General features: G+C 45.9%; 1 protein-coding gene across 5 annotated transcripts in view; it reads right to left on the reverse strand.

Annotated features, from left to right (window-relative positions):
* The window catches only part of LOC122933299 (synaptotagmin-2), a 574,820-nt gene that overhangs the window by 192,490 nt on the left and 355,763 nt on the right, over positions 1-26,567 (reverse strand). For all 5 annotated transcript variants that reach the window (XM_044288196.1, XM_044288199.1, XM_044288197.1 and 2 more), the window contains 2 exons: positions 7,349-7,480; positions 2,393-2,560 (listed from right to left, as the gene is read on the reverse strand). In XM_044288196.1, coding sequence (XP_044144131.1) covers positions 2,393-2,515 — 123 coding nt within the window. In that variant the 5' untranslated portion in view covers positions 2,516-2,560; positions 7,349-7,480. The remainder of the gene's footprint in view (positions 1-2,392; positions 2,561-7,348; positions 7,481-26,567) is intronic.

Here is a 26,567-nt window from a genome sequence, read left to right on the forward strand (position 1 = left end):
GAACTTGAAGTTGGTTCATTGAAAAGGAACCTATTAAACATTCATACAGAGATGGAGAATCAAAACAAACATTCATCAAACTTATATACTGTTTTGCAGGATCCTGGGATGGTTGAGCTTATTGACCATCCAAGTGGTGCGTTGGATAAGATTCTTCAAAAAGACTTTGGCCAAGTTATGGTACAAACAAGGTTCACGCACCCAATCTTTAGAAGAAGACATATGAAGAGCCCTTTTATGCATTCCAAATACATTCACATGTTATGGAACGTTTTGGAATGAAGGGGGATTTGTTGTGCATTTTCATACGTATACAATATTATCTAATGACATTATGATCAAAATGTATGCTCATCTCATTGCCTTTAAGAATAAAATCAGCCTGAACCAAAGTTCTATTATGTGGCTGAGGAAGCCAAGATGAGTTCATGACAAGTTCAATTTATAAAAAAATAATTGTGAACATAAACAGACATTGTGTTTAAAAGTTATTGCTAAAGATATGGGACCATCTGTAAGGAGTAAGTCAACTCCCTAAAACATATGTCTGGAAGGAATAAGGTTTCATGTCCTTGAGGCACACCTGCTATATGAAGTTCAATTTATATATTCATAATTATATTATATATATCTCTGCATGGTATATTTAGTTTACAACATATGTTAATCAATAATTCATATAATGTATTTTCTATGTGTAACAATGTATCGATTTATATATATATGTTATACCATGTATTTATCATTTAGAAGATATTGTAGAAGGTATAGAAACAAGTAAGTTTAGGTTAATTGGGTTTTCTGAGAAGAGAAAATGTTATTTCAAAACAATAGTTATTCATGGATGTATATAAGTGAAATGTACAAGTTCCGATGCCAAGCATCAAAGCCGCTATATAAAATTTTCATCAAGTCAAACTATATTTCAAAAAGATAGGAGGAGACAGTCAACTCCAACAAGTCCGGGATATAGGTAATTAAAAGTGTCAGGGAAAGACCTTCCTCAATGATTTATTAAGAAAGGTCAACGAGGTCCTGAAAACATATTATTAGATATTTAATTTTAATGCTTAAAAGTTGTGATGTTCATTTACAATACCGCAGTGCCACCTGGAGGCAGATGGACAATATTATATTATTTCATTATTTGTTCTTGACCATATTAGGAGTTATATGACATCATGGTATTATTAGCATGCAAGTACACCCACCTTACCTGATTGGGAATCCCTAATCTAAAGGGGATGATTCTTAGATAAGGGGGGGAATAATTACTTGTGTGCGCGGTAGCAAGGAGAACTAGAGAGAGAGGGAAAAAAGATCCATATATCCATTGGTCCATTCATTCAAAAAGAAAAACTTTATCAGAAGAAACTTGGATTATTCTTTGTGGATTACTAGGAAAGTTCTTCAGAACTGGTCCCATCTGAACTCTGTCTACCTTTGACCCGGTAACGTAGATTTTGTTTACTACTCATGATATTAATAAGATATTTCTCTCGGTATATAGCCAAGAGTCCCCATACTGTGGGGATATATAGTGTTAGGCGCCTCCATAATGCTGATTATTCTCTTAGCAAAGATGCATATTGTTATTGGAAGATCTGACATTATTTGAAAAGAGGACTAAACCCTTGGAAAGTTATTTTCCTTAGTCTGATTGCCGAGCTGAATATTTTATCATATTAATATCATATATTTTTGATTGGTCATAGGAAAACAGAGTCAAGGGATAACAGTTATTTTCCTGTAAATCCGTGTTTTATTGTTATAGCCTGTTTCATAACAGAAGAGCCTAAGTTTCTCTTGGTATATGAGTCAGTTTGTTAAAAGTATGACACTGGTTGTCATAAATCACCAAGTTATACTGTGCTGATCAGATTGGGGTGTGTCAACACCACCGTGTGGTACATTTTGGGTATTACTTTGTAACTTCATCATTTATATTGCAGTTGTATTGTTTTTATATTCTTGTTTTCTATAATAAACGCTTATATATTTTTGCATATACAGTTGTTCCTTTGTTTCACTGCTTGCACTAATCAAATTAAGATACTTGATGAAAAGAACTTAGAGGCGTTTTTTATGTCTGCCTGGAAGATAATATAATTTTTATATTTTTTTTTATCCTCTCTTTTATATGAAGATTCTTTCATATAGAAGATATATGACAGGTAATTAAGGAAGTGGTGATTTTATTTTTTTCTCCAAATTTCTGAAGCAATATCTTTTTTATCATCAGTATCAGGGCTTGTTTTTTTGTAGGACGAGTTGAAATTTTTGGGACACCTAATAAATAATACTATGAAATTTTAATATGCTAGACATTTTCTAACATGGCAGTGTTTAACCAGTTTCATTTATATAATAAAAAGTAACATGCTTGTTTCACCTTAAAAGTAAAAGTCTCATTGAAAATTGGGTTAAGTGTCTTGCGATGAACTTTAGTTTCATACTTCTTCTTCTTATCTGGCAAAAAGAAGACCTTTACATAAGGATCTGAAGTCCCTCCCATGTCCAATGCAGGTAATTCAGTGGCCTGTATGACGCCAACTTGAATCTGTAACAAAACAACAAAATAAACAAAAAAATCTGTTAATACTACTTTTCTACCATGTTTAGGGGTCCCCTCAATGACTTGCAGTGAGGCACCACTGACACCTATTCTTAAAATTCGAAAGTAGAATGTGTTGGGAAACTTTGATAATTTAAGCCTTAATCCTATTCCCGTATCTTAGAATATTAATTCTAATTAGGCCTAAATTAATATAAAAGGTTTATTTAAGCAATGATCATGCAATCAGTGGAGCTGAGCTCTTTGTTACATGTATACAGATTATACTTTCTAGCTCAGTGGCTGGGCCGCCCTAAATGGTCTCCAATGTGCAGTACGCATATACTGTGAGCTCAGCCCATAGTACCAATCACCAGTCCTGATAACTCCTACAATAATAGGGCTTGCATCTGCTCACTACATTAAACAAATAATATCCCTAACCCACTACTAGGGATGAGTGAAGTGAGCTTGGAATACAATATCCAAATTCACTTCACGCCAAAATGTGTTTTAATGCTGGAGGTGAAAGCAAAGCAAAGTGAGTTTCACCGAAGTCTCACGGGACTTCGGTGAATAAATTCATAATAAATAATCAAATACTGATGTTATTCACCAAAGTCTTGCGAGACTACGCCTCACTGGAGCGTATACATTTTAATGCTGTAGGGAGATGGATTTGCGTACAGCATTATAGCAAATTTTGGAGTGAAGCAACTTCGGATCTTGGATCCAAAGCACGCTTCACTCACCCTTACCCACTAAAGAGTAATAATTAAAGGAAAAGAACCATTAAACAAAATCCCCCCCAAGACTGCCACTCACATTCAATAGCTGTTGGCCGAATAATGTCTTGTGATTACCTCCTAGATCCCCTATATGCATACATGTTCGACTCTGCTTCTGGCAGCAGCTTATCTACTCCAAAAACAAAAGGATTGGGTTTTTTAGGGGCTGTTTATAGCACAGGAATGGAGGGTCTGTAAATATTGTTTTCAAACTGTCTTTTGTTCGTAGTGTTGGATATAGTCTCTGAGAAACCCTGCTTACAATTCCAAGATTTGGGTTGTAGATGACTACTACAGGTACCCAATGGTTTTATTGTTTTGTTTGGAATAGTAGGAGCTCACTTCTTGGTATTCTGGCAATTTCATTTTCCACTGTAGTTGGATGGTATTCCTGACTCAAAAATGTCTTTGTGAGGTTTCCAAGGAATTCATCCTTGTCTGGAGAGTTTGAACATATGTGGTTGTATCTGATAACTTGACTGTATATTATGTTTTTTTTTTATGTGTTTGGGGTGGAAACTGTCCTATCTGAGATCTGCTGTGCAACCAGTTGGTTTCTGGTAAAGAGTTGTTTCTATTTTATTGTTCTGTATCTTGATGATGGTGTCTAAAAAGTCAATTTCAGTATAGTAGGTAAAAAGTAACAACCACTAAGACATGTCATTTTTTTATATGCTATCCCTAGAACCCCTAATGAAATACAGGCACTAATGTTCAGTCAGTGGCTATTTGAATAACATAAATTGTTGCTTTTGTTTGTTTGGTTTGCTGTTTCTTTATATGCCTGTTTTTATCCTCATCTGCTTGCTTGCCCCTGATGAACGTTTACATTTTTTTAATCATGTGTTGTGACGTTAATGTGGAGTGGCCCAGCTTAACACAATCATACTAAACACCAGTGACTTTTTTAATCAGTTTAAGACCAGGCTATTTTACCCCTTCATAACCCCCTTTTCTATTTTCTATCTGCCTTCTCTATGGGTAGTCTGGATGTCCCTGTGCAGCTGCAACTCGGCAAAGACGTTTAGAAACATCTTTGCAGAGTCATAGGAAGACCCACTAGATTATTTAAGCCATCCAATATTACTTATGAAGGAAATCATACTTTTTCCAAAACAAACTGGACTGTGCTGTTCCGCTGAGGACACCATACAGGGAGTGCAGAATTATTAGGCAAATGAGTATTTTGACCACATCATCCTCTTTATGCATGTTGTCTTACTCCAAGCTGTATAGGCTCAAAAGCCTACTACCAATTAAGCATATTAGGTGATGTGCATCTCTGTAATGAGAAGGGGTGTGGTCTAATGACATCAACACCCTATATCAGGTGTGCATAATTATTAGGCAACTTCCTTTCCTTTGGCAAAATGGGTCAAAAGAAGGACTTGACAGGCTCAGAAAAGTCAAAAATAGTGAGATATCTTGCAGAGGGATGCAGCACTCTTAAAATTGCAAAGCTTCTGAAGCGTGATCATCGAACAATCAAGCGTTTCATTCAAAATAGTCAACAGGGTCGCAAGAAGCGTGTGGAAAAACCAAGGCGCAAAATAACTGCCCATGAACTGAGAAAAGTCAAGCGTGCAGCTGCCAAGATGCCACTTGCCACCAGTTTGGCCATATTTCAGAGCTGCAACATCACTGGAGTGCCCAAAAGCACAAGGTGTGCAATACTCAGAGACATGGCCAAGGTAAGAAAGGCTGAAAGACGACCACCACTGAACAAGACACACAAGCTGAAACGTCAAGACTGGGCCAAGAAATATCTCAAGACTGATTTTTCTAAGGTTTTATGGACTGATGAAATGAGAGTGAGTCTTGATGGGCCAGATGGATGGGCCCGTGGCTGGATTGGTAAAGGGCAGAGAGCTCCAGTCCGACTCAGACGCCAGCAAGGTGGAGGTGGAGTACTGGTTTGGGCTGGTATCATCAAAGATGAGCTTGTGGGGACTTTTTGGGTTGAGGATGGAGTCAAGCTCAACTCCCAGTCCTACTGCCAGTTTCTGGAAGACACCTTCTTCAAGCAGTGGTACAGGAAGGAGTCTGCATCCTTCAAGAAAAACATGATTTTCATGCAGGACAATGCTCCATTACACGCGTCCAAGTACTCCACAGCGTGGCTGGCAAGAAAGGGTATAAAAGAAGAAAATCTAATGACATGGCCTCCTTGTTCACCTGATCTGAACCCCATTGAGAACCTGTGGTCCATCATCAAATGTGAGATTTACAAGGAGGGAAAACAGTACACCTCTCTGAACAGTGTCTGGGAGGCTGTGGTTGCTGCTGCACGCAATATTGATGGTGAACAGATCAAAACACTGACAGAATCCATGGATGGCAGGCTTTTGAGTGTCCTTGCAAAGAAAGGTGGCTATATTGGTCACTGATTTGTTTTTGTTTTTGAATGTCAGAAATGTATATTTGTGAATGTTGAGATGTTATATTGGTTTCACTGGTAAAAATAAATAATTGAAATGGGTATATATTTGTTTTTTGTTAAGTTGCCTAATAATTATGCACAGTAATAGTCACCTGCACACACAGATATCCCCCTAAAATAGCTAAAACTAAAAACAAACTAAAAACTACTTCCAAAAAAATTCAGCTTTGATATTAATGAGTTTTTTGGGTTCATTGAGAACATGGTTGTTGTTCAATAATAAAATTAATCCTCAAAAATACAACTTGGCTAATAATTCTGCTCTCCCTGTAGTTTTAATAGTGAGGTCACCTAATATGCTGGTTCCCGCTATCCTGACATGTGTGAGAGGCCGCTGGCTGGGGCATATCCCAAGGATACGTGTTGGAGAGCTTGTCATACTGTACATATTAATATTTTTGAGACTGTGCCTTGTGGACTCAAACTACAACAGAGTCTACAGTATTTTCTATAACACAGACTTATGATTGCTTCATTGGAAGGTGACAAATCTGAATTGACTGAGTATGGTAGCTTCTTTATTATTACATTATTACAGTTTTTGTTGTGTGGTTATCACTTTAGCCCCAGTCATATGGGCTATAAAAATAGTTTCAATTGAGAGCATTACTTTTATGGATATGTGTCTTGGCCTCAGTTGCATTTGAGCACAGGATAAACCTCTATATTGGGTTGTATTTTTATATGCAGTCTTTTCGGAACTTACAAGCAAGTGCTCATTTGTTGACTGATGGGTATCTTTCATCAGGACAAAAGATGTGCTATTGTCTGTAGCATATCTCCCTGTGTAATCAGGGATGTGCTGCCAATAGAATAGAAGTAGCAGTAGCAATCGTCCCTCTCACATTAAGTTTGCATCGGCCTATGAATTCAGCCTGATGGAAATGAAGGCAGATGGATGTGTTATCATCCATCGATGCTCACGCTGCCCAAACATCAGGGGCAGTGTAATAGGACCTTTAGTGTACAATAAGGATTTATTTATACAGATTTTGGAGATAAACCCCTCTCAGAACACGTTCAGTGGGGATAGAGAGACTGTCACTTGTGGTTGGGAGACTCATTTTACCTTTGTCTTTAGGCCTCATGCACACGACCGTTGTTTTATTCTGTGTCCGTTGTGCCGTTTTTCGTGATTTTCTGCGGACCCATTGACTTTCAATGGGTCCGTTAAAAACTCGGCTAATGCACCGTTTGTCATCCGCATCCGTGATCCGTGGTTCCAGTCCGTCAAAAAAATATAACCTGTCCTATTATTTTCACGGAAAACGGTTTGCGGACCCATTAAGTCAATGGGACCGCTAAAAAACACAGAGGCACACAAGATTGTCATCCGCATCCACGTCCGTTTTTTTTTTCCTATCATTTGCATGGCAAACCTGTCTTAGATTTTTTTTTACTTTCCTTTATGTCTGGTGATCCTCCAAAAATAAAGGAAGGAACACGGAAACAAAAACGGAAACGGATCACGGAACAACGGAACCCCATTTTGCGGAACGGAAAACAACAACGGTCGTGTGCATGAGGTCTTAAGCATCAAATTAGCTTTTTTTTACCTCGATGTACCTGGTTATTTTGAAAGTCATAATCCAAGGAGAATTGTAGCTTTCCAAGTTTCTCCTCTTCTTTTTCCTCATCCTCCTTGTCTTCACCTTCTGTTAAACCAGTCTCTGCATCATCATCATCATCCTAAAAAATCTAAAAACAATAGAATGTATCTTATTTTGCACTGAAGATACAAAACAAAACTGATACTTAAAAATGCATTGTTATGTTTAGTCTGGTTGGCTCTTGCCATTGTATGACACGTAAGTCACATTGGTACCCTTTAGTAAAATCAACATTTTGCCACAAATTTCAAGTAATTTCTGCAATGGACATTTTTTCTGTCTTTGAACATTCTGAGAAAAACACCACAAACATAACACTTGTAAAAAAGAAAATGTAGCAAATAAAAGTATGCATTTTTCAGATTTATACAGTATCTGATGAAGGCCTAATAAATGTTCCCTAGTTACCTTCATGCTTCCTGTTGAGGAAGGGTGGCGCGTATTGTGTGTGTATGTATATGTATTGGCGGTGCAGAGGACGATGTGCGCAGATGTGCCCAGCACCTGCGCCCATCCGCCTCCGATATTCCCCAGGGGCTCATCCATGCCCCTGTGGGAATTCATATAGTGTGGCCCGCGAATGCATATACGTATACATATACATATGTGTATGTATGCCTATGTGCCCATTCAATATATATATATGTGGGCCCCTTTAATATATATATGTGGGCCCCTTTAATATACAGACGTGGACAAAATTGTTGGTACCCTTTGGTCAATGAAAGAAAAAGTCACAATGGTCACAGAAATAACTTTAATCTGACAAAAGTAATAATAAATTAAAATTCTATAAATGTTAACCAATGAAAGTCAGACATTGTTTTTCAACCATGCTTCAACAGAATTATGTAAAAAAATAAACTCATGAAACAGGCATGGACAAAAATGATGGTACCCCTAACTTAATATTTTGTTGCGCAACCTTTTGAGGCAATCACTGCAATCAAACGCTTCCTGTAACTGTCAATGAGACATCTGCACCTCTCAGCAGGTATTTTGGCCCACTCCTCATGAGCAAACTGCTCCAGTTGTGTCCGGTTTGAAGGGTGCCTTTTCCAGACTGCATGTTTCAGCTCCTTCCAAAGATGCTCAATAGGATTGAGGTCAGGGCTCATAGAAGGCCACTTTAGAATAGTCCAATTTTTTCCTCTTAGCCATTCTTGGGTGTTTTTAGCGGTGTGTTTTGGGTCATTGTCCTGTTGCAAGACCCATGACCTGCGACTGAGACCAAGCTTTCTGACACTGGCTAGTACATTTCTCTCTAGAATTCCTTGATAGTCTTGAGATTTCATTGTACCCTGCACAGATTCAAGACACCCTGTGCCAGACGCAGCAAAGCAGCCCCAGAACATAACAGAGCCTCCTCCATGTTTCACAGTAGGGACAGTGTTCTTTTCTTGATATGCTTCATTTTTTCGTCTGTGAACATACAGCTGATGTGCCTTGGCAAAAACTTCGATTTTTGTCTCATCTGTCCACAGGACATTCTCCCAGAAGCTTTGTGGCTTGTCAACATGTAGTTTGGCATATTCCAGTCTTGCTTTTTTATGATTCGTTTTCAACAATGGTGTCCTCCTTGGTCGTCTCCCATGTAGTCCACTTTGGCTCAAACAACGACGGATGGTGCGATCTGACACTGATGTTCCTTGAGCATGAAGTTCACCTTGAATCTCTTTAGAAGTCTTTCTAGGCTCTTTTGTTACCATTCGGATTATCCGTCTCTTAGATTTGTCATCAATTTTCCTCCTGCGGCCACGTCCAGGGAGGTTGGCTACAGTCCCATGGATCTTAAACTTATGAATAATATGTGCAACTGTACTCACAGGAACATCTAGTTGCTTGGAGATGGTCTTATAGCCTTTACCTTTAACATGCTTGTCTATAATTTTCTTTCTGATCTCTTGAGACAGCTCTTTCCTTTGCTTCCTCTGGTCCATGTCGAGTGTGGTACACACCATATCACCAAACAACACAGTGATTACCTGGAGCCATATATATAGGCCCAATGGCTGATTACAAGGTTGTAGACACCTGTGATGCTAATTAGTGGACACACCTTGAATTAACATGTCCCTTTGGTCACATTATGTTCTGTGTTTTCTAGGGGTACCATCATTTTTGTCCATGCCTGTTTCATGAGTTTATTTTTTTACATAATTCTGTTGAAGCATGGTTGAAAAACAATGTCTGACTTTCATTGGTTAACATTTATAGAATTTTAATTTATTATTACTTTTGTCAGATTAAAGTTATTTCTGTGACCATTGTGACTTTTTCTTTCATTGACCAAAGGGTACCAACAATTTTGTCCACGTCTGTATATATGTGGGCCCCTTTAATATACAGACGTGGACAAAATTGTTGGTACCCTTTGGTCAATGAAAGAAAAAGTCACAATGGTCACAGAAATAACTTTAATCTGACAAAAGTAATAATAAATTAAAATTCTATAAATGTTAACCAATGAAAGTCAGACATTGTTTTTCAACCATGCTTCAACAGAATTATGTAAAAAAATAAACTCATGAAACAGGCATGGACAAAAATGATGGTACCCCTAGAAAACACAGAACATAATGTGACCAAAGGGACATGTTAATTCAAGGTGTGTCCACTAATTAGCATCACAGGTGTCTACAACCTTGTAATCAGCCATTGGGCCTATATATATGGCTCCAGGTAATCACTGTGTTGTTTGGTGATATGGTGTGTACCACACTCGACATGGACCAGAGGAAGCAAAGGAAAGAGCTGTCTCAAGAGATCAGAAAGAAAATTATAGACAAGCATGTTAAAGGTAAAGGCTATAAGACCATCTCCAAGCAACTAGATGTTCCTGTGAGTACAGTTGCACATATTATTCATAAGTTTAAGATCCATGGGACTGTAGCCAACCTCCCTGGACGTGGCCGCAGGAGGAAAATTGATGACAAATCTAAGAGACGGATAATCCGAATGGTAACAAAAGAGCCTAGAAAGACTTCTAAAGAGATTCAAGGTGAACTTCATGCTCAAGGAACATCAGTGTCAGATCGCACCATCCGTCGTTGTTTGAGCCAAAGTGGACTACATGGGAGACGACCAAGGAGGACACCATTGTTGAAAACGAATCATAAAAAAGCAAGACTGGAATATGCCAAACTACATGTTGACAAGCCACAAAGCTTCTGGGAGAATGTCCTGTGGACAGATGAGACAAAAATCGAAGTTTTTGCCAAGGCACATCAGCTGTATGTTCACAGACGAAAAAATGAAGCATATCAAGAAAAGAACACTGTCCCTACTGTGAAACATGGAGGAGGCTCTGTTATGTTCTGGGGCTGCTTTGCTGCGTCTGGCACAGGGTGTCTTGAATCTGTGCAGGGTACAATGAAATCTCAAGACTATCAAGGAATTCTAGAGAGAAATGTACTAGCCAGTGTCAGAAAGCTTGGTCTCAGTCGCAGGTCATGGGTCTTGCAACAGGACAATGACCCAAAACACACCGCTAAAAACACCCAAGAATGGCTAAGAGGAAAAAATTGGACTATTCTAAAGTGGCCTTCTATGAGCCCTGACCTCAATCCTATTGAGCATCTTTGGAAGGAGCTGAAACATGCAGTCTGGAAAAGGCACCCTTCAAACCGGACACAACTGGAGCAGTTTGCTCATGAGGAGTGGGCCAAAATACCTGCTGAGAGGTGCAGATGTCTCATTGACAGTTACAGGAAGCGTTTGATTGCAGTGATTGCCTCAAAAGGTTGCGCAACAAAATATTAAGTTAGGGGTACCATCATTTTTGTCCATGCCTGTTTCATGAGTTTATTTTTTTACATAATTCTGTTGAAGCATGGTTGAAAAACAATGTCTGACTTTCATTGGTTAACATTTATAGAATTTTAATTTATTATTACTTTTGTCAGATTAAAGTTATTTCTGTGACCATTGTGACTTTTTCTTTCATTGACCAAAGGGTACCAACAATTTTGTCCACGTCTGTATATATATATGTATATGGGCCCCTTATTTATGGGCCCCTTATATGGGCCCCTTTGATATATATATATATGGGCCCCTTTAATCAAAATAGGTATATATAATATATATATGTGCCCCTTCATGCCCCCTGTAGTAATGTGCCACACACAGCCCCATATAACAATAAACCCCCCTACATGGACCCAGATGCATCAATGTGAATGTGGCCCAAGCATTTACATTGATGCATTCTGAGTAAAGGCGCCAGGATGACCGGATAAGGTCCGGTCATTCTGGTGACCTCAAAAGGATTCAAATTCTAATGAATTTGAATCCTTTTGTTCCAATTATCTCCAGTCCGGCTGGAGATAATTTCAGCATAATAGAGGAAGAGGAGACACCTCCGCTCCCTCTATTATGCGCATTCCGGCATCGCAATTACCATTGCGATGTCCGGAATGCTGAGAGCTGCAGACGGGAGATCAAAGGATCTCCCGCCTGTCAGCCAGTACACGCGGCCCTGCGGCGCGCGTGCAGGGATGCGTGGGCAGGCGCGGTGACGTGGGCGGCACGGAGTGCGGGCGGCCGGACATATAAGTCCGGCTGGCCCGACACGGAACGGAGGAGAGCCGGCCGCCCACCTTACCTGGAGGATCATCCCCTGGACTGACGTGCCCCCCTGGACAACGAGCAGGACCCTAAGTATCTTTATTAACCCCCCCACTATCCCACTAACGAAACCCCATTAACCCTCACTATCCCACCAACGCCACTCTATTTACCCCCCCCCCCCACTATCCCACCAACGCTATTATTCCCTCCACTCTATTTACCCCCCCACTATCCCACCAACGCTATTATCCCCTCCACTATCCCACCAACGCTAAGCCCCCCACAATACCCCCATTATAATACCCCTTCCATACCCCCCATTATAATAACCCTTGCCCCTGGTTATTATATTAACCCTTGCCATCCCCTGATATTAACCCTTGCCATACCCTCATTCCCCTGGTAACCCCTGCCATACCCTCATTCCCTTGCCCCTGGTTATTATATTAACCCTTGCCATCCACTGATTATATTAACCCTTGCCATACCCTCATTCATTGGTTTGTGGTCTGCTTTACCCCAGCACGACCACCGTCAACCCTCGTCGTGCCCCCTAGGGATAGAATATTAGTCAGGTGGGTGGGTTGTTATACCTGTATGTGTGTATTGTATAGTTAGTTTGTGGGTGGAATTTGGGAACGTGTAGTGTAGTTGAGTATTGTATATTTAGTGCTGTATTGTTACTGTATTGTGTGCGTAGTGTCAGGTGTTAATAAATACTGTGTTACTTGTACCCTTTGTAGTGTGTACTTGTTAGCGGTAGTAAGTAAGGCGCATGCAGCTAGTATAGTGATTAGTGTAAGGCATAGCGAGGATATTGTTATTGTTATATAAAGGTATAAATAGGCGGAGTCTTCACTAGACGGCTCTTCCTATTTAGGAATATTAATTATCGATATTCGCATAATATTGGTGATTAACATCCCTTTACATTGGCGAGCCAGGCCCACTGCGTAGATTTTGCGTTTGTTTTTGGTCTTAAGGCTAAGGGTCGCTAGTACTGTGAATTAGCGGGCAGGAGAGACGCGGTCAGCGGAGTGTCTGAGCGTCTAGGACCCGATAATTCGGACAGGAGAAGCGATACTTCCCTTACAGTACCAGAAATAAAACAAAATCTTTTGCAGAGAACTTATAGTCTATCTGTGTACTAATATTTTTGTATTTGCTTTATACGGTCACCGTCGCTGGGGTGTGAAGAAGAATACGTCACGGAAAGAGATCCATCTTCGTTGGAGGTACATAGAAGTCCGGCTGGTCGGGAAGAAGAAAAGGACTTCTTTCAAGCAGCTGCAAGGGACGGGAGAGTACAGCACCAACAAGAAGATGGAGGCTCAGAAAAATGTGAGTATGAACTTTTCCACACTCCAACACTTAGCCAGAAACAGCACTTTTAATCCCATTGTTCCTACTACATACAAATCCGCTGAGCTGCTGTGGTCCGCTTTACTGGACCAGGTGTACGCTCATGACCAGGTTTGTATTAGTAGGAGTGTCTTTAACAAGACCACCAAACGCCTCCAAATGCTAGCCAAATTGGTTCTTTCCTATGAGGATACCATTTGGAAGGCGGAACACACAGAGACACTTGCCAGCACAAGAAGGGCAGGGGAGGTTGCGGACAAGGCAAACTTCCACTGCAATTGTTGTGTTGATAACTATAGAAGAATTCACACACTAGAGGTTCAATTACAAGAGGAAGCCCAGTGTACGGTCGAGAGGGGCAGAGAAATCTGTGTGTTAGAGTCGAGACTCTCGGATAAGGACAGTCTCTACTCTGACTTGGACAGAGAGCTACTCCGGCTGTACACTGAGATTAATCAGTATAGGAACAATACAGTATCTACGGATGCCCTGATTGTTCAGATGAGGGAGGACCTGGCTGCAAAGACGCAAACAATTGCAGACTTGCAGCGGGCAATCTCCAATTTGTCCAGGCCTAGTACCAATGGTATGGTGCCCACGAAACAAGTTTGTGTTTCGGGAACGGCACAGGGGGAGACAGCGGCGACAACGCCAGGGTCTTCGACGGATAATACATCCACAGTGGTAGACACTAGGGGACATGTGGAGCGGTCACTACGATTCACCCCGACACCCGGGGAGAATAGGAGTAGCAACCGTTACCAGGAACAGGACAACAGTTGGGGAGAGGAGAGTGGAGGAGTATATTCTGCTTCCAATCCGCCAACACGTCCGGAAAAACAGGAAGAGATGTATCCTAACCATTCAAGTATGGAAAGGATAAACTTCCTGTTACGGATCTGCAAGGAGATCCCGAAATATGATCCCCATGTAGATCCGTTCGCTTCATGCGATATTTTCGAAGGTCACTGCAACAAATATTCAGTGGCTCCGGAATATCGCATGGAGCTGTTCAGATTATGGTTACCAACACACCTTAATCAAAGGTATGAGGTAACGGGGAGGATGCAACCCACAAATGGCCAGTTTCATGATAAGGAAGAACGTCTCTCCATACTCACGAGACTGGCCACGGGTCACTGGGATGTCACTCCAGAGGTTCTGTCAAAATTCAAGCCTACTATACATGATGAACCCTTGTCATTGTGTAGTCGGTTTGAAGCAATGTACAGGAGGGTTACCAAAGATCAGGGTATTGGGATTCCACAAGGCATGGTGCGCATGTTTGTGGAAAAATTCCCATATCTTGATACTGCAATCCGGCTGAGTGCAGCTAGGGAGCCATCCCTCACGGACGCAGCCATGATTATTGAGCAGTGTAGACAAGACATACTGCTCAGTAAGAAGTCTGTGAAAGTGAGGGAGCGTGTGCCTGTATACGGTAGGTCACAAGACGACTGGGTACGACACACGAGGTATACATCCACCGTTCGCCCCACGGCCCCACCGTTGGAAAGGGCAGGAAACTTTTGTTGTTTCCTGTGCTTACAAGAGGGGCATATAAAAATAAATTGTCCACAGTGGTTAAACATTAACCGGACAAATTCGGATAAAAATGGCAATAATAACGGTTTCAGGATGAAACCCAATTTTGCCAGGCCTGTGGGGGGACAGGGTGATATGAATCTGGGACATTCATCAGGGCAAGCACCAAAATGCTTGGCGGTCATGAATGTCCCAGGGGGTGTGGAATCAAGAGATTCCACACCTAAGGATCAGGAACAGAGCGCAAGAGTGGCAGTATGTACCACACAAGTACCTACTGGGAGTCTGGTGGATATCGAATGAGGATTAGGGGTCCCTAAAGAGTTGGCACCAGTATGTCCAATCATACTGGATCCTTCAGGGAGACCCCATATAAAAGCCACGATAAAAGATAAAGAAACGGAAATCATGCTTGATACTGGGGCGGAAATTTCCATTACCAATATCAAGCATGATCTACTCCCCAACAGCCCTCAGTGTGTGGTGATCGGATTTGATCACCAACAAGGGGGGGTGAAGGCCCACAGAATTGAGGAGGTAATCATTCAGATTACCAGGTGCACTACCCTCAGGATACCCATGTGGTATTACCCCGGTTCTGATAACATTATCGGAACCGATGTAATGACACAAAATGGGTGGATCCTGGATCTGGCAAACTGCATTGTGTGGAGAGGTCCCAGACGAGCCAAGGTGTTTGTCATTCAACGCCAGTATCTGGGACCACCTTTACTGATGTGCTGGAACACAAGTGGCCTGAGGTCTCACACAATCCAGACCTTGAGCCTATTGTGTACAAGTACCCTGATCTGTGGGCCCAAAGTAAGAATGACTGTGGCAGACTGATTGGCGTTTTGGTAGACATAGAGGGTCCTGACCCTCCACCTCAACGCCAATATCGATTTCCACCAGAGGCCACCCATTCAATTATGGACACAATCCTTGAATTGAAGACTAGGGGTGTGGTCATTGAGGGCAACTCAAAGTGCAACAATGCCCTCTGGCCAGTTAAGAAAAAGGACACGAATGCATGGAGGCTGACCATAGACCTCCGTGTCCTTAATAAATACACCCCAATGTCAGCCCCAGTGGTGGCCCAAACTCCCGACATCATGGCCAGAATAAGTGGCAAAAGCCGCGTATTCTCGACCATCGATGTTGCCAACGGGTTCTTCTCCATCGAACTCACGGAGTCGTGTCGGTACAAATTTGCTTTCACGGTGGGGGACAAACAGTACATGTTTGCGGTACTGCCCCAGGGGTTCCATAGCAGCCCCACGTATTTCCATCAGGCATTGGCGGCTGTGCTGAGTGTATTCTCACGACCGGAATGCCTTTTACAATACGTGGACGACTTGCTTTTGCATACAGAAACCATGGAGGAACACTTGGTTCTGTTGAAAGAGCTGCTAGGACTCCTGGCAAAGTCAGGACTCAAACTGAGTCCCCATAAGGCAAATCTGGCTAAAGCAGAGGTAACTTTCCTTGGGGTCCAAATTTCCTGTGGAACCAAAGGTATCATGACGGCCTGTGTGGAAGCCATGGTAAAGTTACCCAGGCCTGGCACCCTTCAGGATTTGAGAAAATTCCTGGGGGTTGCCAACTTCATGAGGGAGTTCATAGAGGATTTTGCGGCCAAAGCGAAACCTCTCTACGAACTCCTTCGGGGAAAGGAACCCTCAATCAAAGGATGGTCCGATGCGCAGGAAGAGGCCTTTTCAACCCTGAAAAGGGACCTCTCCTCGGCGTCTGTGTTGGCCACTCCACATTCAGATGGGGAACTGGCCATACAGGCGCATGCAGGGATCGAGTCTATCACAGCGGTCCTGGTACAGAAAGTAGGCTATGAGACCAGACCGCTGGGATACTTCTCCAGGCTGCTTTTGCCCGTCGAACGAGGGTTCGATGAATGCGCCAAGCAATTGGCAGCCATACACTATGCTGTTAAGACCACTGAGCATATTGTTGGCTTCCGGCCCCTCACTTTGCAGACTCCACATTCACCGTTGACCCTTTTACTCCGTGATACTCTCCCTGGAGTCTCCCAACAGAGATTCGGGAGAAGGATCATGGATCTCAGCGGCCGGAATCTGCAGGTGGACCACAAGGCCAAGTATGTTCTGTCCCAGATGCTTAACCTGACTGGAACTGAACATGACTGTGGCCAACCAGTAATGGACGACTCTCCACAGATGTACAGGACTGACAAACATCCAGATGACAGAGTCTTCCTAGGTTTATTAGATGTATAATCCATGTGATCAGGGCAATTAATAATTATTGGATTCCTATGGTATTTAAACGTGTTGTCCATGTTCAGACTATAGCGCCATGACTAAGGAAATAGTGTGCGTCAGAAACACATCGGCGGTGTATTAAACGTGTTCTCCATGTTCAGACTATTGTGCCTAAGGACATAGTGTCCGTCAGAAGCACGTCAGCTGTTTAATTAAGTGGTAAAAGTGGTGGAGAGTCCAAAGATGGAGTTTTAATATGTACTAATAAAGGAGACATTTTATTCATGCTGGACTAATCATTTATTCGATATGCAAGCACGTTGAAGCAGGACGGTGTCCATACACGGATTGACTACTGGATTTGGAGTCTGGAACTGATGAGCTAGGTTTTGTTTATTAAAGAGTTATTCCCATCTCAGACAATGGGGGCATATCGCAATAGAAATGGAGGGTGGCTGCGCATGCCCACTGTGCCCTCCATAACTTTCCAGGCTCCATACTCTTCACTCCACATCCAAACAATATGCCCCCATTGTCTGAGATGGGAAAAACCCCTTTAATTTTGTCTACGTGATAAATTCCATTTGTGGCCGCGGCCACGGTCAGTAAGGTGACGGGAGGGGGCTAGACAGTGGCTGGTGTGTGCCTGGAGCCACGGGACGTGGGCCTGCCTAAAAGAGGGCCAAAGAGACACCAGGTAGGAGAAGTGCTGCTGTTTAATGCGTGTGGAACAGGGTTACAAAGCCAAGGAACGGAATACCTGTCGGGTTTCAGTCAGCGGATCCGGGATGTATCGAGAAAAACAGGCAGATCTCCACCTACCCATGTGACGGATGACGTGCGGAGGCGTCCCGTGCTTGGAAGCCGCTGAAGCTGCTCCGATGCGGAACGAATGTCCTGATATGGTTTTGGGGTCCACCCCCAACCCTGCGACCAGGGATCTGATGTGGGAGACAAACTGTGGCGTGGAAAGGGGTTTCCCCTGGAATGGCAGCAACGGAGACTCTGGATCTGGAGATGGTGTGTGACCCAGGAGATGTTGGAGTACCACCACCGGACACCAGGCGTTCCCGGACTTGAAGAAACGGATCAGTACGGGAGGACCGGTCTGGGACGTCTTGGTGGAAGGCAGGCTTAGTACCAGATGATCCTGGCTCCAGGATAGCTGTTTCTTTTTCAGGAAGACCGTTTTCCGGGAAGGAACTGAAAATTCTCCTGGACGAAGGAAGCCGTAGAAGCTTAGGTACATCGCGGCTTTGATGACCAGGCTAGTGAAATGGCCAAAAGGATTGCCATCTAGGGCTGCAGACAGCTGCCTAAACAGCTCACCGGAGACCGGCCGACGGTACGGGTTGGAGTCTTTACTGTTTTTCTCAATGCCTCTGAGCGTGGCCTTGACGGCTTGGGATGTGAACGCAGCGCGTACTTCTGGGTTCTGAAGGGCTAAGAAGTGCTGCGCCCCGGCCAGGTACAAACGTATGGTGCTGGGTGCCAGCTTGAGGTTGACATGGCAATGGGCCATGAAAGCCATGATGTACGCAATGAAGGACATCCCCTGTTGGGGATGGACCCTGGAAAACGCCTGGAAGTGGTCCCAACCAGTGCCGTAGTTGCGAGCCGTGTTGACCGAAAGGGATCGGTGCCTGAGGTCCTCGGCGGTTGCCAGCAGAGACCTTAGTCCAACATCAGGTCGCTGAAACCGGGAATTCGGGCCCCGGTCCGGTCTGCTTCTGGACATACCTGAAAGAAGGTGTGAAAATTGAACCTCGATAAGGCATCGGCCGCCGTGTTGCTGGTACCTGGGATATGGGAACATGCAAAATGAAAGTTATGGGTCATGGCCAGCCAGACCAGCTTGCGCAACAGGGACATGACCCTGGCCGACCTGGCTCGGCCTTTGGAGATGATGTCCACGAGGTCCTGGCTGTCAGACACAAACATGACGCTGGAATTTGCCCAGAGGTGACCCCAGACAGAAGCGGCCGCCACGATGGGGTAACATTCCAGGAATGGTGATGAGCTGAGGGACTGAGGGTCGGAACTGACCTGAGGAGGCCATGGGCCAGCCAGCCACTGGGACCCGAATATGGCCGCGAAACCCCGGGATGCTGCGGCATCGGCAAACACCCTGGTGGATGACTGGGACCATGAGGGGACAAACAGGCTGACACCGTTCCAAGATAACAGAAAGCTGTCCCACATGCGTAAGTCTGCCATGGCAGCCCTGTCCAAGTGGACAATGCTGCTGGGTTCGGAGGCTGAGGGAAGGAGCGAGAGCAGCCGGGAAATGAAAGCCCTGCCCTGGGGCATGACCCTTAAGGCAAAGTTCAGCCGACCCAGGATGGACTGTAGCTCGACCTTGGTCACCTGGGACGAGGTGATGGCCCTGGCCACGACTTCCCGTATCTGGGACAGCTTTGCCTCTGGAAGCCTGGCTTCCATTCTGTCTGAGTCCAGGACAATGCCCAGGAAGGTGATGGAAGTGACCGGCCCCGCGGTCTTCCCCTGCAAAATTGGGATGGAAAGGGCGGCAAAGATCTCCAGGAGTGAGAGCAGCCCTGATGGTCGACCTAGCGGAGGTTCAATGAGGAGGAAGTCGTCCAGGTAATGGATGACCGCTGGGGCGCTGCCGTGGTGGATCAGGATCCAGTGCAGGGCCTGCGCCAATTGGTCGAATAACCACGGGCTGCTTTTTGAGCCGAAGGTCAACCTGTTGGCAAAATAGAACCTGCCTTCCCACCTGATGCCATAGAACTGCCAAAGGTGAGGGGCAATGGGCAGCAGTTTGAAGGCGTCCGCAATGTCAGTTTTAGACAACCAGGCGCCTTTCCCGGCGCTAAGGATGAGGGCAATGGCCTCGTCTATGGACGCGTAGGTCATGGAAAATTCTTCCGACGGGATGAGCGAATTGATGCTGGGGATGACAGAATCATGGGGGGCGGAGAGATCATAAATCAAACGTTTTTTATTTGAATCTTTTTTGGCCACGATGCCTATGGGACTGATCCACCAGCGAGAGAAAGGAACCTGGTTGAAGGGGCCCAGGAGGAACCCTTTCTCCACCTCCGAATTCAGGAGTTCCTGTACAGCGGTGGGATCTGACCTGGCCGACTGCAGGTTGTCGCACTCCCAGGTGGAATGGGGTAGTGCCACCAACCCTGTGTCAAACCCGGAGCAGAGGCCAGTGATCAGGAAGTCCACGAACCCTGGCACCGGATGGTCCCGTAACAGGAGAGCCAGGAGGTCGATGTCGCAGTCGGCTAGTCATAGGCGCTTGTACCCCTTCTTGGGACATGTGGACCTGGGGTGGGCCCTGAAGCAGATGGAGCAGATGTGCAGGGCCCTGCAACCGCTAAACACACATGCACCAAAGTTAAAGTTGTTGCAAACTTGGCTGTTGCCAAGGTAGACAATGGGTCTGCCCAGCTTATCGGTGGTGGAGGGACTGCGGGAGACCCCAGAGGGGCCAGGAATGGCCTTGTCTGGTTGGGCCGTGGCCGTTTCAGGACACCACTCGGTGGAATGGAAAATCGACTGGCAGGTCGAACAAGCGGGGGCCCGGAGGCCGGCGAAATGCTGGCAGAACAACTCCATGTCTAGTGTGGCCCAGTTGACGGAGAACTGGAACTGGGCAAGCGCGGCGGCGGCCTTGGCTGAGAAGGAGCGGTGGTAGTCATAAAAAGCCGTGCCGCCGTACTTGTGCCCCAGTCCAGTGACCCTGTGTAGATACGTGTCCAGCTCCTCCCGGCGGGCCGGGAAAGCGGAGCAGAGCACGTCTCTAAACAGGCCGAAGGCCAAAACAAACTCGATGACAGAGAGCTTGCGGTTAAGACGCCCATCCTTGGCCCGAAGGACCACCGAGACCTCCCCGCAGTCAAAAGTCTTGCTGTCTGCGGCATCGTGGGACGCAATCAGGATGGACGCGAGATTCACGTCCTTGCCCGCCAAGATGTCCTTCCTGATGTGGTCGGGTACCAAGTGCGCAGGAGCCACCACCGGAGCAGCCGGGAACGTACCTGGAGCCGGAAGCTGCAACAGAGGGGGATCGGAGACGGGGACCACCGCCTGGGAAGATGCCGGTGTTCTGGACTCCAAGTCCACCACCCTGGTCCTGATGTCAGCAACGGACGAGATGAGGGAATCCAAGGAGGCCTGCAACAGCACCAGGGACTGCTGGATGGCTGGAGGTGGATCTTCCCCTTCAGGAGCGCTGGACTGGGTCATCAACAGGCGGTATAACTCGGCCTTCCTGGCTGACGCTGGGTGTCTGATGCCTCTCTTGGCCAATTCCGCAATGAGCCTCGGCACCGTCCATCTTCGGAGGGCAACCGGGCCGCCTTGGCTGGAGACTGACGTACCCGGGAGGGACAACATGTCGTCGACGTCAGAGACCTGTGACATGGCTTCAACGATGGCAGAGACCTTGCAACACCTGGAATTAAAGACGACAATACGGCCGCTGGAGAGGTCGTGGGGTCGTGCACCCCGACTAAAAAAGGTCGTGGATGAACGTAAAAGATGACGTACCTGGGAGCGTTGGGTCAACACCCTTGTCTTACCGTCAGAGGATGGACGGGAACGCACCGGCTGGACCTGGGAACTGGAAAGTTGGAAGTGACATGAGAAAAAAGCCGCGCGAGACTGGAACTATTGTGGGTGCGCATGGACACCGTGACAGAGAAGACACCTGAACGCCTCAGGCAAGGATGGACAGTGGAGACACCTGACCGCTTCAGGGTACCTGGACGAAGAAGACACCTGAACGCTTCAGGGTGCCTGGACAGAGAAGACACCTGAACGCCTCAGGCAAGGAAGGACAGAGAAGATACCAGAACGCAGAGGGTACCTGGACGGAGAAGACACCTGAACGCTTCAGGGTGCCTGGACAGAGAAGACACCTGAACGCCTCAGGCAAGGATGGACCGAGAAGACACCTGAACGCTTCAGGGTACCTGGACAGAGAAGACACCTGAACGCTTCAGGGTACCTGGACAGAGAAGACACCTGAACGCTTCAGGGTATCTGGACAGAGAAGACACCTGAATGCCTCAGGCAAGGATGGACAGAGAAGACACCTGAACGCTTCAGGGTAGCTGGACAGAGAAGACACCTAAGTGCCTTGGCAAGGAAGGACAGAAAAGATACCAGAACGCTTCAGGGTACCTGGATGGAGCAGACACCTGGACGCCTTGGAAAAAGATGGACAGAGAAGACCCATGAACGCTTCAGGGTACCTATACAGAGAAGCCACCGGCATGCCTCAGGCAACGATGGACCGAGAGGCCCCTGAACGCTTCAGGGAACCTGGAGAGAGAAGACACCTGAACGCCTCAGGCCAAGATGGACAGAAAGAACACCTGAACGTTTCAGGGTACCTGGAAAGAGAAGACACCTGAACGCCTCAGGCTAAGCAGGACAGAGGAGACACCTGAACGTCTCGGGTTGAGAGCGAGAACACATCCCCGAGTGCCTCCTGGGAGGCAACCCGGGATGTCGGGAGGAGGGACTGCCAGAAGCAGCCCCCGATTACCTACCTGAACCCTCAGGTATGAGTTTTCCCGCGAGCGGCCGACGGCGATTTCCTGCAGGACCTAACCTGACGTCGGGAAAGTCGGAATAAGGTACGACGGGAACCACGAATGCTACTGGCACCTGGGAAAGGAACACACATGTGAACATGGAGAGCACCAAGGCCGGAGCCCCCAGGGGCCCCGCAGGGAGGCCGTGGGTAGGCCGGGGCCTGAATGACCTGGAGCACCCCTGACCTGACCTGGACGTGTGTGATGGAACCGTGGCGTGTGCCGGCCTGGCAGGAGCGGGCCTGGGGGTGGGCATGCCGGCCCGCCACGGCGACCTGGAGGGGCAGCGGGATGTGGCGGGGATGTGGCCCGTGAATTGCCCATCTGGCCACCTGTGGCGGGCAATTCACCGCGTGCCAGGGCTCAGACCACCCAGTGTCGGTCATGACCAGGGGGCCATCCCAGGCTGGGCCTGGAGCAGGACGTGGCTCAGGCCACATGAGAGACCGGAATGTGGCCGCTGGACAGCGCGGGTGGCGGCTGCCTGAGCCCCCCGGCTGAGCAGTGGCAGCCCCACCAGGGCGGGAGGACTGAGTGCCCGCATGCCTCCGCCCCCACCGGGGCATGGTCCTCTTTTTTTTTTTTTTTTTTTTTTTTTTTTTTTCTTTTCTTCATATGAGAAGGGACACAACTGTGACACCGTCTAAAGGGAAAGATGCCTCCGCCCATGGCAACCAACCACACCACAGCCTCCAATCTCCAAGAGCAGAATTTGGAATGACCGCCGGGTCGTGACTGGTTGCCATGGGCAACAGCCAGCCTCCCCCCCAGACAGCTCCACAATCCACCTGACTCCTTTTTGCCGCTTTGCCAATGCGCGGCTGCAGTGTCCAGTCGGAGTGCCGCGAAATGACACACCTCGTGGCCGGCGGTGTCCCCCCCCCCCCGGCGGCCCGCGTGCGGCCCGCGTGCGGTCGTGAGCGGGTGCCGTGGTGCCGCGCATGCGTCCTGCCTCTCGCGAGAGGACGGGCGGCCCCGGACGGCGGAGAGGGGAGGGAGGGGTGCCCGCGGCGGCCGAATGCGGGTGGAGGAGTGAGCCGGCGGGCGGACATGGCCCGGCAGGCGGGAGACCGGAGGCCACCACGGGAACGCGGCGATACTTACCCTGGGCGCGTGCTTGCCGGAAGTGACGTGCTTACCGGAAGTGACGATCACATGAAGTGCGGTGGCGGACGCGGTGAAGGTAAGCTGTGCAGGGGGGTTTAAGTAGGGGGACCTGGCCCCTCCCACAACAACAGGCTGCATGCAGCCTTAACTATTTGCTGAAGTGAGACCCTTTAAAGTGAAATTCCATTTTATTTACTTGCCACCTGGCTGTGCAGCTACTTCCAGAAAATCTGTATTGTTCACTTCAGTTTCTGACTGTCTGGCATCATCATCAGCAAGCCTGAGCGAGTGATGCTTTAAAACTTTGGTTGTACTGATGGTTGCAGCAGTTTACCACCCTTCCTGTCCTACTAATGATAATCTATTGGGAGTCCGCAAGTTTGTCAAGCACACAATACCAAATTATTCCTACTGAAATAAATTTATCAATTACAATATTTCAAACATATAGAGGGGTATTTATTAATGTCTTTATGCCACCACTAAAGTGGGTGAAAAAGGCAGGGCTTTTTGAGCGAGGAAGAGGGGCCTAACATGGTCAACTGGATTTACTTTAATTTGCACCAGAAACTGGCATAAGTTACAGCTTAGTTATGCCTCTAAAGAAATTAGTAGCATCTTACTCCAGTGAACAGGGGATCAAGACTGACGTATGGGAATGCCAGTCTTGATAAATGTCCCCCATATATGTTAGTTAATTTTTTTTTGTACATAACAGTAGTTTCCTATGAATTAATTAGTGATCCTAAACAGTAGGACAGGAAACAGAGGAAGAATACAAAACAGCTAAATCCAAAGACAAACAGGTGACGCAATGTACCACAGTTTTTGTTCTCCATTAATTTATTCATTTAGAGTTCAGACCAACCTAGAACATTGGGGATCATTTACATAGACAATATTTTATCGCACAGACATTTTCATGCTGCATTAGACACTTAGTGTCAAGGGTGTGTCGGGGGCATGCTTGGAGCCAGGCCTGGACTTCGGCCCCAACAAATTTACTAACATTTACAGTACACCTGAAGAGACGCGTAATTTTTGTTGAAAAACTATACCGGCCGGGGGCTGGTCTAGTTTTTCCGCCAGGCACACTGACTGTTGAAGGTGCACCTAATTTATGATGAGCAAAGCCAGTACAAAAGGGAAAACAAAGAGTGGCGTAAATAGAACATGAGCTTTTCTCCTGTTCTAAACGTCATCCACCAGAAAGGCTCAAATGTATGGATTTATGGATCAGAGGAAGGCTACTTGCGAATGCGGGTATCTTTTTTCTTTTACCCCAAATATTGCTACCGGTGATGTTGTTTTAAGGTGATGTTGTTTTAAAATAATTACAATTGTTGGCCAAAGTCATTTATTGACTTCAGGGCCAATTTAAGGCTACTTTCAAACTTGCGTTCGGAGCGGATCCGTCTGGTATCTGCACAGACGGATCCGCTCCTATAATGCAAACAATGGTATCCGTTCAGAACGGATCCGTCTGCATTATATTTCAGAAAAAAGTCTAAGTCTAATTGTTAGTCAGACTGATCCGTCCAGACTTTACATTGAAAGTCAATGGGGGACGGATCCGTTTGAAATTGCACCATATTGTGTCAACGTCAAATGGATCCGTCCTCATTGACTTACATTGTAAGTTTGGACGGATCCGTTTGGCTCCGCACGGCCAGGCGGACGCGAAAACGCTGCAAGCAGCGTTCGGGGGTGTCCGTCTGCTGAGCGGAACGGAGGCCAAAGGTGCCATACTGATGCATTCTGAGCGGATACACATCCACTCAGAATGCATTGGGGCTGTACGGATCCGTTCGGGCCGCTTGTGAGAGCCTTCAAACGGAACTCACAAGCGGAACCCCGAACGCAAGTGTGAAAGTAGCCTAATAGACTCCAGGATGGTTAAAGAATAACTTTATTTATTTGCTAGGTTATTAGAGCTAGGCATTTATACCTGAGTTAGTCTGTCAATGATTGCTAAAAGATCTGAAATTACCTTATAATAACAGCTTTCATTAATGTCTCCTGTACCTTTTCACTGCTCCCTTAAAAGACCGTTGCTATGGCTCATCTGTCTCCGGCTAGGAAAACAGAGGGGCGGTCCTTCACACTGCATGCCTGAATTAGAGTAAGGAGGCGTGTCTTTCAGTAGTCAAATCTGATTGGCTGTCAGGAAGCTGCTGGCTACAGCAAGTGTGTATGGGAAGTAAGGGAGGCAGTTTGGGCCTCAGAGAACTGCCAGAGCAGCTAAAGTCTTTGCTCACTGGGGTTGTGCTTGGATTCCCCATTTCCTTAAAGAAATATTACAGTTATCATTAGTATTATTTTTACTTTGTTTATATAAAAGTAAAGCATATAATTTTCTAACATACAAGTATTTAAAAGTCTGCATACCTCCCTCTCTTATATCAGGCAGTTGACCCCTACATGCAGAAGAATTGTATAGCTCATGTATCAGTCCTATGTAATGGATACCATGGCCTAACTGAAAAATGGCATCAGTCATATGAAACTCTTCACATCATATAATCCCTGACATTCAGGAAGCAGTAGTGTTATCTGACAAACATGTGCTGGGTCAGACAGCACACAGGACACATTCCTGTAAAATAGGCCTAGTGGAGGAATCAAGATTTTTATTGTGGTTACTACAGCAACTATATCACTGTGCATTTACATGGCCACCTGCCTGCCTGTTATAAAATGGCTGCCTGTCTCTAGGCGATGTTGTTATGTTGTTAATAAAATTTAGTGTTAACAAAACAACACGCAGAGAGAT

The sequence above is a fragment of the Bufo gargarizans genome, chromosome 3 (genome assembly GCF_014858855.1).
Source record: "Bufo gargarizans isolate SCDJY-AF-19 chromosome 3, ASM1485885v1, whole genome shotgun sequence".
NCBI lineage: Eukaryota > Metazoa > Chordata > Amphibia > Anura > Bufonidae > Bufo > Bufo gargarizans.